We start from the raw sequence: 15,238 nt of genomic DNA, 5'->3' as shown, positions 1-15,238 counted from the left end.
TTTCTTTCTTGAGGTTAAACCTTTTGTTTTTACAAGAAACCTTTAATTAAGCCCTTGCCAACACACATCACCTGTCCGACAAGGTGTGTGTGTCATTATGAGAAAACAGAATCTAAAATTGCAAGTGTAATGTAGAAAAAAATCTATCTCAAACATTAGCAGGACAGTAGCAGCTATGAAACAATTGGAGAATCACAAAATATTTTCAGCTGCAATGACAATCGAATCGTCAGATTCAAAAACATGACGCAACTTCTTTTTTTTTTCCTCTTGCAGATGGAGACCCATTGGGCCAGTTTGCCATCGTCCAGGAGGACGAAGGTCAGTGGGGTCTGATTGTGAAGGAGAACCTGGACCGAGAGACCAAAGGCCGATACACATTAAGGGTGACTGCCACTGATGGGAAGTTTGAGGCTCCGGTTACTGTTGATGTTCATGTTTTGGACACAAACGACAACAGTCCAGTTTGTGAACAGGTGAGTCGTTTCACAGCATCACTGACAAAAAGCGATTGCTTCTCAGATACTTTGTTGATCCTCTCAGTAAATTTGGTTAGGCAGTCCCAGATTTGTTGTCAGGATCTTCTTTCACAGGGAATTACAAAAGAGGAGTGCTGTTTGTACAGCAGTACTTGCGCTATTGCACTAAATGTTTATAAAAGATATCTAGGACAATTTAAAAGTTGTGCGGGTGTATATATATATATATATATATATATATATATATATATATATATATATATATATATATATATATATATATGTTATATATATATATATATTTTTTTTTTTTTAAATAAAGTTAGTTATTAAAATATCACTAATAAACTTTATTTATTAGTGAAAGGATGCTTTTAATCTGACATATGAGTCTAATTTATTGAAAATAGCATTTCTCAACTGTTTGCTAAAAACGTCTAAAATGATTGAAGCTTGTAAACACTGTGGCAGCATGTTATCCTCTCAGCGCCACCTGATTATTTTTCTCATCCTCTGTCTCTAGCTGATGTACACAGAGGGGGTAATGGAGAACTCGCCACCAAGGATGTTTGTTCTCAAAGTTTCAGCTTCAGATCCAGATGTGGGAGCAAATGGCGAGATTTCGTACTCACTGCACGGTCCAGACGCAGATAAGTTCCATCTGGATCCAAGAACAGGTATGATGGTGTCTGTGAGTGTCTGGGATGGTGATAACATCAACAATCTGCAGCTGTAATGAGCTAATAGGAGCCAAAGCAATTGTTATTGTCCAGCAAATCACTGATATCAATTCCTTTCATTCTGCCATAACATTTATCCTCACCTAAAATTCGCACTCCTGATTTTACAGATAAACTAGATGTTTTGTCATGTCCTTCTGAGAACAATCATCCCTTTCACTGTGAAATAATACGAAAATGTATTGGAGGTCACAAATTTACATTTCAAGATGTGTTCCCAAACTTTTTCCACAGTACTAATACCTAAATTGTGAGAATCCTTTGGAATGATAAATGCCAATTTCACTGTAGATAAACATATTTAAATTTCGATAAGAATAAAATACTTTTTAATTACATATAAAATTGTGATGTTTGGTGATTAACTATTTCGGAATCCACCTGCCTTCAGGTGAGCTGTTCACTCTGGCCGTTTTGGACCGTGAAACTCATTTGGAGTTCAACCTGGTGACAAAGGCGACTGACGGCGGTGGTCGGTCCTGTCAGGCCGACATCCTGCTGATGACCCAGGACATGAACGACAACCCACCCCTCTTCTCCTCTAGTCACTACGAGGTCACTGTGTTCGACAACACTACGGTTCGCACGCCGATCGCTGTCATTTACGCCAGGGACCCAGACACAGGTGAGCAACTGCTGACGTTTAGAAATGGGAGGTTTTCAGCTCGGTGAGAGCAATGTATTGTGTTCCCCAGGTCCCAACATGCTGAGATTAAACATTTGGCCTGGTATCAGAAGCCTGGCTTTGTAAGTCTATAACATGTATGGGTATAAGCATGTTTTTGCTGATCCCAAACATAATGACATGCTAATCCATTTGCAACAGAGTTAATTCTTCCGAAACTCCCCCTTGATACATTATGTCATTCCAGCTCTCTGCACAGAGATTTAATTCTCTTAACACTTAACCTCATGAGCTGAAAATCTGAAAATTGTAAGTTGGTTTCAAACGTCCTTCTGCCATGTTTGAAACAAACCTAACCCCAGGGACGGTACTTAACCCCAAGGTGCCTGTCGATTTGTGTATCGGTGCATGGATGTGTGCATATTATTGAGTTTAAAAGGATGACTGGGGCTTTAGTATTAAGTGCTTTGAGTTTTATAAATTCAGTTCATTTCATCACTTGATCAAATTTTTTACACCCTTGTGTGCTTTAACAGTGTTCTTCTTTCATGCTGGCACTTCATTGTGTTTTCAGTACCAACTCTCAGTCTGTCTAAAATCATAACTTGCTGAGTGTAACTACCTCTTTAATCCCAGTGTAACAACCAAACATATTGATGCATAACACTGTTTTATGGGTTGTTTACAGATAAGCCCCAATTTTGTGTGTGTGTGTGTGTGTTCTTTTTTTTTTTTTGAGGGGATGGTGGAGGTATGTAGATAGTTTATTTTAAGTCAATCACTTCATCTTGTTCTGAGTGCTAAATTCAACATACAAACAAGTTTAAATCATCACTTGAGATCTGCAACTTGAACAGGAAGTTTGAGCTCTTCAGTCAACCAAAAAGCAGTGTTTAGTTGCACTTGCAGCTGCTTTCAAGGTAATTGTCATCTGCTACTGCACCGAAAAACCTCTGACTGTTATTTCACTTTGAGCCACATTCAAATGGAAAGCTCCCCACTTATAAGATCAGTAAAAATAGTTATTGTAAAAAACATAGAAGATTTGACTATAAAGTGAAATACTCCATACTAAACTCTAAATACTAAATATGACCATGTAAAGAAAACGGTCTTCTGAAGAATAAATATCTAGGGTTCATTCCTTCACATCAGTGTAAACTGATTGTGTTTGTTACAAAGTGGAAAGCAGGGACATAATCATGCATCTATATGTGTCAGATTGTTACTGTCTTGTGCAATCAGTTAAAACTGCAATCACCACTCTTATCCAGGATATTTTGTTTCTGTATGGTGCCTTGACAGACAATGAGTAGATAAGGAGATTATCTAAGGGTCATGGAAATAGCTGCTGATGGTAACACAAAGGACCTTGAATACCTACTAACTTGTTTTTGATCAACAGTGAAAGAAAATTTCAGTTTTTCATTTCAGTTGAAAGAGTTGTTGAAAAGCCAATAGTCTCATTTATCTCTTTTTGAAACACCTGGAGTTTAATGATTACAAAATATTTAGTGTCACATATTTTACATTTTTATTCTTATTTTGGAAAAAAATGTCTTGTTTTCTGTTGCTTTATTTTGCATGAAATTAAGAGACCTCTTTCTATTTTTAGATTTAGTTTCCATATCTAGTTTCAAATGTTCAATATGGAAAAATGTTCTCAGTCATATGTGGTCAAGAGACATGCACCAGTCGGTTATTTGAACCAAGGTAAAAAAGTTTATGGCAGCATCCAGATGTGGTAAGGCCACCCTCAGTGGGAAGCAACTCACAACATGTCGGTGAAGTAGCAAATAGTGTTTATTCTAGATTTTTTTCTGTCTTTCTCTGTCTCTTGCTGTCTTTTTCTCCCTCTCTCTCGCCAAGATTTCATTACAAGAGAACTTCTCACCCTCACAGTGTGTGTTCTCAACAGTTGTTTTATATTGCAATGTTGTGGGGGCCACTTAATGTTGTTTTTTCTGTTAATAAAGATAAAGATTTGTGCATAGTTTATGTCGTTTCTAAAATAATAAATGACACCATTTTTGTACATACATAGTTAATACCGCTGGGGAACCTAAGGAAAAAGTTTTTTGTCTTTAAAAACTTGTAGCTGAGACCAGTTTGCACAGATGCGTTTGTCTGTTTACAGTTTGAGTGTTGAAAGGTTTATGGTCAAACTCTGATGCAAGGGCAAATGTAAAGAAAGTGATCAAACAGTCTGCCCATAAACTAGCTGGTACATACTATTTACAAGGCATACTTTGGCAGCTCAGCCACTCCTTTGGATGTGCAGCAGCTTGTCTTTTCCTGCTCTCACAGGTTTCTCACAGATGAGACAAAGACCGGCCTGCTTGAGGCTTTACTTCATCTACTGGTGCATCAGTTTGCTTCTTCTGAGATTTATTTTCTTAATGAGCAAGCATAAGTAAACTTTTCAAATCTAGCTGCTGGCTTTTAAAGATCGAGACGGTTATGAGAACAAATCTTAGTTTTTGAATGGAATACACCAAAATGTGTTTTCTGTCATGGCAACAGAAAGACAAACTGCTTAACCATCATCTTTCAAACTTTTGTCCAGTTAATCTTCTGCAGAACACCTAAACTTCCTGGTGTGACTTAAGTTTCCATGCTTGAATGTTTATGTGAAATGCCTTGATGAAAATAAGGACTTGAAAATTAAGTTAATTTACAAGACTTATGCTGTGGTCAGAGTTTTTTCAGAGACCTTATGAGTAGTCGCTGAACAGCTTTTGCATTGATTTATTCATGACCTGAAAAGAGGATTTGGTGCCCCCATCTGTTGAGTTATTACCTATTATCTTGTTTACTGCATAAAAGAGAGTGACATGCTTTACATGAAATAGCAATGCATTTGATCTTGATACATAATCTCAGATAATTTCTTGCATTCTGAATTGGTTTAGGGGCAGGAAAGGCGGGAGCTTGTCCAGGAAATAATTTATCTAAAACTTGCAACTGACTGATGGTAATATCTGTGAAAACATGAATGGAAAAGATGCTCCATATATATAAAGGCTGCTAAATTTTAATCCAATTCAAATCTCAGTTAGAGGCATTTTTCTCTCTGCCCCTTTTTTCTTTTTAGCAACTTTCAAAGATGAAAGTTGTCTTTAAAATGAGATTCAATAATAATAGTGAACGACTGAGGATTAACCATTGTTTAGAGGTATTTTACTCCTTAAAATACCACTTTCAACCGTTTCTATGCTTATTTTCAATAATACTTTCAATTGTAGTTAATTTCTTTAAGTTTTTCTCCTCCACCGCGTTTTAGACTTTTAAGGAACAGTCTCAGACAACAGCTTACGTCATTTAACAGTCTCATCAGAGAATTATTGATCTTTTGTTTTATTTCCAATTAAAATAAATTTTAAAATATAAGATCTTTATTAAACTATTAGAAGTTTTTCAAAATATTTAAATAAAAAAAAACTAATGTTTCTGCACACGGAGGTTAAATTTGGTTGAGTTTCTCGTGTATGTTTATTCTTCATGTTTGAGCTTAAGTACTTCAAAATTTCTGTTTTGCAGGCATCAACTCTGAGGTTAAGTACTCCATGCTGGCTGGAGACCGTGGTTTCTTCTCTCTGGATGAGTTCTCTGGAGTCCTGCGGCTGGAGCGACCTCTGACCTCCGACACCCCACCAACATTTGAGTTGAAGGTTAAGGCCGCCGACCGTGGCCTGCCTCGCCACCTGTACTCTGTTGCCACGGTCACAGTGGATGTGGTTTCCCTCGATGACTATCAACCAGTGTTCCTGAGCTCGGAGTACACCGCCCAGCTTTCAGAGTCGTTGGTGGTCGGGTCCGAGGTGTTGAGCGTGTCAGCGCTTACCAGAGACGGCGGTGGTCCGGATCCCATCGTGTACCGCATCGTCTCAGGAAACGAAGATGGCCGCTTCCACCTGGACTCACAAACAGGTCAGAACTGTTTTTTGTCCTCAGATTTAAAAACTGATTTCATTTTCTGAGGTGAATTTAAAAAATATGTTTCTTCACTGGGTTGTAAGGACTATTCTGTTTATGAATTAAAAATGTTCATAAACTTTCAAATTAAATATGATTACAAAAAATATTAATTGTAAAAGATATGATAAGGAACAAAACAAATATGTAGACTTGCCATTTTACAAAATAAACCAATTTATTTTAAAATACACACATTTTTAGCTTTTCACATATAAATATCTCTAAGAAGAACAATAGAAAAAATATGTGTAATTAAACACAAAAGAATCAGAAAGTTTCCGGTCTGTAAAACTTAAAGAGTATTTCATGAGTGGAACAATAGCAAATTTGCTACTGTGAGAACGTTCTTCCATAGTGTATAAATATCTGAATGATGAATGGAGTGCCAGCAGTTTATTGTGCGGATAATTCATGTGCATTGTATTCGTACAACAAAGACAAACCAGGGAGCTGAAACTTTTGATCTGGAGAAAAAAGATTTTGATTTGATTTCCTTCAAGGTGACTGGAGGCCTCATGTTTTTTTTTTTTTTTTTTTTTTTTTTTTTACTAAACTGTCAACGGAATATAGCAATTAGGATTTTTCTCAAATAAATTAACAAGTATTCCACCTGTATTAATATGCAAAAGCCAACCTTCCCCTGTGATGCCAACAGAGTGAAATGCTTTGGGGAAAATTATGAATAAAGTGTGTAATGTAGAAGTATGATGTATAATTAAAAGTCAGAAACATTCAAAGTTTACCTCAAACACGTCTGTTTTTTTTTTTCTTTCAAGGCTGTCTGAAAGATATCCTGCATTCAGCCTTCTCATGTTTTAAATAGGAAGGACAAGCAAGACTGACAAGAAAATAAATTTGTTGAGACTCTTGAGAATGTAGAATTACCTCTGTGATATCTAAGTTGAAATATAGTTTAAGATTTACGACTTTGTATATTGAATTTAAAGCATCATGAATAAATTTTGTTCACAGTAAACATTGCAGAAAATGTTTACACTTTTATGCAATGCTTTATGTAATTATTGGAGTTTGAAACACATTAATTAGTGTTGGCTTCACTAATTAATGTCTTTCAAAACAACTGATAGAAAAAAAAAACTGATTTTTGCAGAGCCTAATTAAACAACCTAAGGTATATTCAATATATTATATCTAGCATTTTCATTTCGAAGAACAAAAGTTATTTTACAAAAAGTAAATTTCTGACTTTGTTGAATAATATGAATAATTTAAATACCTGCAAATCCCTAATTTTTGCTCTCTTTGTCCCATACTCACAATATTCCAAACATGGAGCAATTTCTACAGTCATGACTACATGTGCTGTTATTAAAAAAGGGACATAAATCCAATTTTAACTAAATGTTTGCTCTCTTACGGTTGCACACAAAAACAAAACAAGAAAAAATAAAAAGACAGTGAATAAAAAAAAAATTATTTGCTATGTTTCACATAATCCACAATCACAATTAGAATAATTTTGTAACATGAGCTGATCTTCCAGGTTTCCAAATTATGAAAATCTAATCTAAAAACAAGCAGAGATCCCACAAAGTCACTAGAATGTAACCAATTACAGAGCACTCGAATGTCCAAACCCCTTTTTTCTGCAGACATTGTGAAATTGTTTATAGGCCATATTGTCTACCTCCGTGGTTTACTCCTTTGTTGCAAATATTCATTCTAATTAATTCAGCAATAGTTTATTCTAATTAAAATGTTCTGTGTTACACAGTAAACACTAAAATAGTTTTCAGTGGGACTCATTTGCCAGCATGCTGTAAACAAAACTGAGAATCCCACAGAGCATTTTTCCATCATCTCCTGCAACCTCTGCGCTCCTCCCAGATATTACTCTGTGTTACTTCCAGCTGTGAGCGTGAATCTCCTGCTGTGAAAGGCATGCAGGAACAGCAGCAGAAGCTCAGCAGCCTGCATCCCCCCTGAATCTCCCAAGTGTAAATAGTTAAAGACCCTAAAAACAACTGTAATATCTGCTGTTGACCTGATAAAACATCATTCAAAAGCATCATCCACTCACTGGTTGGTGAAGAATACACTAGATAATTTATATTATATGATTTTTGAAAGAACTATGGATCCTTTGCATGATAAGCAAGCATCTCCAAGTTGGCTATAAAGGACATAGCTGTGGTCAGTAAATCTCACACTGGCAGTGGATCTGGAGGTGTTTTTCCAATATTAGCAGACAAGCAGTTTGTCTTGTCTGATATAGGAGCCAGATGGATTGGGTCTAGCCCTCTTGGCAGCTTAATATTTCACTGAATCATCAGGAAAGATAAACTAATCATGTGACAAATAGGTGAGTTTATCTTCAAAAGCAGGGTAAGAGAGAAATAACTCAACAAAGTTCTGTGAGTCTACAGTTTTCCAGAAGTAAATAGTTCATTGTTTCAATTCAGCATGAAGGGCAAATATTTCATGCCTGAAAGTTGGATTGGGCTTTGATCAACCAACAAATTGTGAAAAAATGAAAGTACTTTCAGTAAATCTATGAATAGGTTTAAAACAAATTGAAGGACTGTATGACTGAAAAGAGGACAATGTACCACATATTTTTTGCTGTTCTGAGAATTTAAAATCAAAAATATTAATACAAGGAAATATAAATATTATGCTTGCTGAATGAAGCTAAATTTGTATTTTTTAATGTCTCCACTGTGCAGTTTTTACACCATCTTGCAAAAAGCGCCTTGTCCTTTGAAGTTTTTATTTATTTATTTATTTATTTTTATGTAAATGCCAGTATCTTCCATGTGTTATTCTATTGGATGATTTGGTAATAGACCAACACTGAGAACTGTGAAGAACAGTGAAGTGAAAGGACAATAAAGGCATACATCTACAGGTAAAAATCACGGCGTGTGGTACGCATTAGCATTCAAGCCCTTTCCTCTGCTACTTCTGCACATAATTGAGTGCAGCCATTTGCCTTCAGAAGTTAACTAATTTGTAATTTAATCTTAGTATAGATGCAGCTGTTCTGTGAAGTCTTCAGAGAATATTACAGAACAAAAAGCATCATGAAGACCAAAAAACACACCATAAAGGTTACAGAGGAAATTGTGAAACATTTTAAAGCAGGCTTAGATTATAAAACAATGCCCCAAGTTTTGAACAAAGCACTGTTCATTCCATCAATAAGTAATGAATGCATGCCGTAAATCGATTGTGAGGATAGATCCTGCATGGAAGAGGGTCAGTGTTGCTTCAAAGATAAGAGAATTTTAAGTTGCAGTTTGCTGGAATGCATGAAGGGAAGGTGGCCTAGAAGAAGAGGGGAACAGAAAAAGAAACTTTTGGGCCTACATGCAGCATCGTGTGTGTGGCAGAAAATCAACCCTGCAAACCAACACCTAACACACTATCCTCTTGATAAAGCACAACAGTGGCAGCATCATGCTCTGAGGATGCTTGTGAGACTTGGGTGGAGCAAAATACAAAAAACCTGTTAAGTGTCACAAACAGACTTGGGACTGAGGCAAACTTTTTGTCAAAGCAGGTTTAGTCTGTGCATAAAAATCTGGAAATAAGATATTAGAAAAGATTTAATTGCGGTAAATAGTGTAATTGCATTTGACTAAATGCAAATATTTGTCACACCTTTGGGAACAAAATATGGATGATTTTATAGGGAACATAGTTGAGTAAACCAGTATATGCAGCTGTAGATCAAATGTTATTTTAAATGAAAAAATATCACCACTCTTTTTCCTACAAACTGTCACCTCAGGAATAGATAACAACTTGACAATCCTCAACAACTTAATCCTCAACTGTTTATGGCAGCACAAGATTTTATCTGCACATTTAAAAAATTTAAGATTTGTACTAATCTTTTTTGAACTCTGTGTTCCAGTGAAAGCAAAGTGAGCTCAGTTGGTTTTTATTGTTTGTAGCTAATAACAAATTAATTCCCTGCAGCTTCTTACAGGTTTTAACAGCCTTTGCTGCAGCTTCTCAAAGCACTGCTGTTTGTATTCACAATAAATGTGCGAGAAGTAGAAGCATAGAAGCTGTCAGTGACAAACAATCCTCACTCAGTTACTCTGTGGGATGTCACTTCATGCTGTGTGGAATGAGTTTACTGCTCGGAGCAAAACTGTGAAACAAGTCCATACTGATAGAAACCTGGCAGTAGAAAGAAAAAAACTCCTGTTGTATGTTTATATCAAAGGCTTACTACATTGCAGGGTTATAACAGGGAATCAAAAACATTAACATAATTACTGTACGTGCACAAACACCTCTGCTGCAGTAAGAGGGATCCACGAAAACTCCAGAGACAAGCTGCGAAACTGTGGCTTCCAGTCTGATCCCTAAAGCTCACTTTAGAAAATGTTTAAAATCGATGTGTATCACCAGATGTGTTATCTGGTGGTTTGGCCCAGATATGTAAAAACCTCATCCTTTCACTGAATCATTTATGCTCTCTCTCTGCAGGGCCCCAGTAAGCTGCCATGTCAAACAATAAACAAAAGTACAAACCTCCTTCTTTCACTTTGTGGAAAGTTTTTTAAAATAAAGACTTATTTTAAATTATGTCGTTTTAGGGCTATTACTCCTGTTTGCTGGTTGATCTATCACAGCTTGGTATTTAATAAAAAAAGCTCAAGGAAGTGGAGATTCGTGCCACCTAATGGCGGCTGGATGTTCAGCAGAAGAAAAATATAAAAAACTGCATATACAGTTTTACAATTACCAACATGTTTTACAATTACATGTTGGTAATTGTAAAACCAACATGTTTTACATGGGAGCCTCCCAAGGACATGCTTTAAGTCAACTTCTATTCTTGATACTCTTTTGATTCCAGTTCAGCCCTAACACCACTGTGGGATTTCTTAATATCAATCAACATCAAAACTCTGTGGAGAAAATATTTAATCTCAATATAAAACCAGACAGTGGACTTCAGAAGAAAGAAGTAGGATAAACTACTTACCACCTGCCCTGGACTCTATATCTCATAGGATCTAACCTGGAGTATACAAACCTGCCCAGTAAAGAAGGAATAGTGTCTCTGTCTAAAAAGACTGAAAATGTATAATATCTCCACAGGACTGGCACTGTAAACCTTCTTCATTTCTGCTACTCAGTAGTTTCTAAAGATATCACCATCTGGTACAGGAATTATAACTCACAAGACAAAAGCTCTACGTAGGTTGACCTTTGAGACATCTTGATTCAACGATGTGGATCCAGGGCACATAATGAAGAACATTTACCATCCTAACTATAAACTTCTTAAGTGGCCATCAACCAGCAGGCGCTTGGATTTCATGCCAGCTACAACTGAGAGTATTAGAAAAGGCTTCTTACCAGAAACAGTGCCATTGGCCTGAGGACAGAGATGAAATACTATGCACTCAATTTCTTTACAACAAATCTGATGATTTTACCTAGAGCAATTTGTATTATTTAATTTAGTTTCTGTTTTTTTTGCTTGTTTTTTTACAGTTTAGCACTAAGGAGTTGTTTTGTTTTTGTAATTTCACTGCTGTTGAAATTAAAGATGGTACTTATTTTAGGCACAATCTTGTGAGTGATGTGAAAAAGAAAGTCAGTCATAAGTTAATATATTATCTACTATAAAATAGAACAGTGTGAGGGAAGCGTATTGATTTATTGTTTAGCTGAGCACTTGGGTGCTTGTTCTCTATGCAGAATTGGTTCTATAGAAGGACTTTTGTGCCATGTGTAAATGATAAGGGACTAGGTTTGATTTTTCTATCTTGGTTTTGAAAGTTAAGATTTATGTAGTCTTCTATTTGTAATTAAGTCATTTTTGTTTTAATTTAAAGTGATTTAGTTTGCTATTTTTTCAGTATTTTAGCAGGTTTTTCATTTAGTAACCTCTTTCTCATCATTATAGCTGCACAATATATTTAGTCACGATCATCACTGAAATTATAATATGTACACAATTGCTAAGAACTGTTTGGATCAAGTGTTTGGAAGGTATTTCGGGTGGCATGCATCCAAACTGCTTGCCAGTAATATATTTGGCTCGATGGACGCACTTTTGCTGTCTCACTGAGTTAAGTGATTTCAAAGTAGTTGACGTTATTTCTATTGGATCAGCTTATATATATCACCACTGTTGATTTCTTACACATATGAAAACTGATTTACGGTTCTTCCAATAATATTTAGTTTAAGAATAAGAAGTGGAGGAACCTTGGAATAGTACAAATTATAAACAAGCAGAGACCTCTCAGTAGGAATTCAGCAAAAAAAGAGAAAGGATGTGTTTTATTTATACAAAAGGGAAAACAGGATCCCAGCCTGCATTTTCACAGTTGGATTGTAAATCAAAACAACAACAAATGAATAAATTACACGCCCTGGATCATTTTGACTAAAACTAGCTGCAGAAAACCCCTTTATCTAAAAAAAATAAATAAAATGAGACCTATGTTCTTTGTATAGGGCACAAATAATTTACTCTCTGAAACATGGAGATGTTCGATTTTAGCAGAGTGGCGGATGGTTGTTTCGTGTTGTTGGAGCCTATTTTTGTTCTCTCTTAATAAGGTGTCTTTTGGCAGACTGGCTGGCAGCCCAAAACTGGGAGTATGTTTCACCCACACTCTGCTAGATATGACGAGCTGCAGCAGGTAGGTGCGCTCCGGCTCTGTGTGGGATAATATGCCCACAATGAAACGTTCTATTGCTTCACACTTGCTCAGTGTAACAAAAACAGAAAAAGTTGTGTCCCATATCCAAACACTGAAACCACTGTGGGTTTGTGTGAGCTCACTAAAAGTTAACTAGAGTTGTTTTTTTGTTTAGATCTGTGCTTTGGACTGTAGTTAATGAGTGGATCAGGATGTTCTGGAGTTAGAGCTGCAGGCTGTAATTCTATTTTTTTCTGCATGGTTTTGGATTAAGGGTCTTTATTGGTACTGCTCCAAGAAAGGCAAACATGTTTTGCTTATTTTCTGATGACGAGAGGTGGATATATTTGCCAAGGATGTTTCATATTTTCCGTCATAGCCAGTATCATGTTGATTGAAATGGGGAAAAAGAAGATGTTTTAATAGGAGATGATGTTATCCATTGACTCAAAGAAATACTCATTCTAAAACTAATAAGGAATTTGTTTGGTGCCAAGACATTATCCCTCAAATTACAATCTCGTTAAATCTGTTGCCAGTTCAGAAATATAAAATATTGTTTCCAGTTTGGTCTCTGAAAATTAAATTTTATTATCAATTTAGCTGCCAATATTTAACATTTTTATGATCTTTTATGTCAAAATTATTGTATAAAGTATTTTAAATGATGTCTTTTAAAAGTATAATGTCCACAGAAACATTTTAATTGAACTTTGCTGTGTCAGTTAAGTGAATTTGATCAAGGATGTTGTCATAAAACTATCTATTCTCTTTCTGTGAGCTGTCAATAGTGACCAATGAACCATTAGTCAATATTAGAAACTAAAAAACTAACATAGCAGTCAGCACATAGGCATAGACTGCTCATTAATAATGTAAGGATCGCTTGGTTTGGTTCTTTTAGCAACAAAAAACATATTTTCTCCTTTTGTAGTTACATCTTAACTCCTTTAGCTGTTTCCATAAACTGATGTTGGGCTTCACATGAGGATGACAACATGCTCACAGACAGCAGGCATTTGTGGAGAGATATATGTCTCTTTAAAGGTTAAACTAACAGCTTTACTGAGCTCAGTTACACCACATGATGCCACAGAATGTGTTTGACTTATGGAAAATATCACCGTCCAAACACATTCCGCTCACGACGAGAACACCCATTTAAAGATCATAAAATGCCTGTCAGTCCATATAAGATTGACGCTGCATTTCAGTCTCAAGTGTAGTCAGGCAGATCACAGTTTGTATAGGAGGTTGTGATGACTGTTCAAATGTGTAAGACAAAATAAATGCTGGGGAAACAGATAAAAAGGAAGGTTGCTGAGATTTGTGAAGATGTAAAATAAACTGATGTCTTCATAACTTTATGCAGCAGTTCTCACGTGAGTATTGTGCAATGTATAGCAAGTAAACATCAAGTTAACTAGTCTTTATATTGCAATAAAATTAATGTTTTCTATCCTGAGCCTGAATTTATTTCCATCAATTGTAGAAAAGGCATCACAGAGCTGTTTAAAGTTTTAGTATATAAATAGGAGAACTCACTTAACACTCTAAAAAAACATTAAAATTAAATAAAAAAAATTTTGAAAATACAATCGCATCAGAATACACTTTCTTGTGCTGTGGAGGTAATAATACCATCGCAAAACCATCAGAACAAAAGATCCTGAAATTGTCTAAAGTAGAGGAAGACTAAAGATAGAAAGTTTTGTACTCTTCACTATGTCCTCCCAGTTGTTCACTTTTTGAGTCTGCGCTTTAAAAGTTTAATTGAATCACATTAAAGGGAAAGCAGAACAGATGTGGGAAACCCTTCAGCACTTTTTTGTTCTTATGATAGCAGTCAAGTGTGAACTGCGGTCATCATGGACGCAAGACAGCGCTCTGTCAGTCAGTCAGACATCAGATTTTTGCTCTGCTGTTCAAAGTGACTGCCATCAAACTTGGTCTTTGTGTCGTCATCTTACAGGCCTTCTCACCCTCATGGCCCCGCTGGACTTCGAGGTGTCCAGGGAGTACTACCTGTCCGTGGAAGGGAGTCGTGGAAAGTCTTCCCTCAGTGACATCACAATGGTTATCATCAATGTGACAGACATGAACGATAACGCACCGGTGTTCAGACAGGGCGATTACAGCGCTGAGATACTAGAGGATCTGACACCTGGAAGTCTGGTTATGAAAGTAAGGAATAAGTCCAATATATTGCAATATAATTAAACTGGAGAAATAATAAAAGAGAAAACATCTAAATAATAAATACTAATATTCTATAAATACTGCAGTTCTGCATTCAATAAATTAGAATGCAGCTTTAAGTGAATGTATCATAGTTTAAAGTGCCTTTTTAAATAACAGACTCCTTTGATAATAATAAGTTTATTTAAAAAAATGTAATTCCTTAAAACTGTTATTTTAAGGAAATAACAGTTTCCTTGAATGTTATTGTTATTTCTTTAAATTAAAAAGAAGCGGAAGGTGAAATTCAAAATAAATTCCTGTACAAAACCTCATATGAGAAATCTGGCAGAATTTTTGAGTCGAGTGTAAAAAACCAGGTTGCACAATGAAAAGTGAATGAAGCAGAGATTTGATCATTTATGACATGTATGCATACACAAAACAGATAATTGTGAACCAAATAAAACATTTCATCAGGTAATATTTAATTGCAGTGGAAGGAGAAGTGATCTTACACAAATACACAAAATGACAGGAGGTGACGAATGAGTCGAGCAGAGAGTACTGACAACAGTTTGATCTTATGTATTGATC

At 35.9% G+C, this 15,238-nt stretch overlaps 1 protein-coding gene across 1 annotated transcript in view; it reads left to right on the top strand.

The window, feature by feature from the left end:
* Positions 1 to 15,238, top strand: part of LOC129360427 (protocadherin Fat 2-like) — an 87,069-nt gene that overhangs the window by 47,586 nt on the left and 24,245 nt on the right. Inside the window, 5 exon segments of the mRNA XM_055030632.1 lie at positions 277 to 476; positions 1,003 to 1,156; positions 1,611 to 1,844; positions 5,385 to 5,774; positions 14,436 to 14,647. Coding sequence (XP_054886607.1) covers positions 277 to 476; positions 1,003 to 1,156; positions 1,611 to 1,844; positions 5,385 to 5,774; positions 14,436 to 14,647 — 1,190 coding nt within the window.

This window comes from Poeciliopsis prolifica, unplaced genomic scaffold (assembly GCF_027474105.1).
Source record: "Poeciliopsis prolifica strain line A6 unplaced genomic scaffold, Auburn_PproV2 SCAFFOLD006, whole genome shotgun sequence".
In the NCBI taxonomy this organism is placed as follows: Eukaryota; Metazoa; Chordata; class Actinopteri; order Cyprinodontiformes; family Poeciliidae; genus Poeciliopsis; species Poeciliopsis prolifica.
The sequence above is the reverse complement of the archived record's forward strand: the minus strand, read 5'-3'. Positions and strand labels throughout refer to the sequence as shown.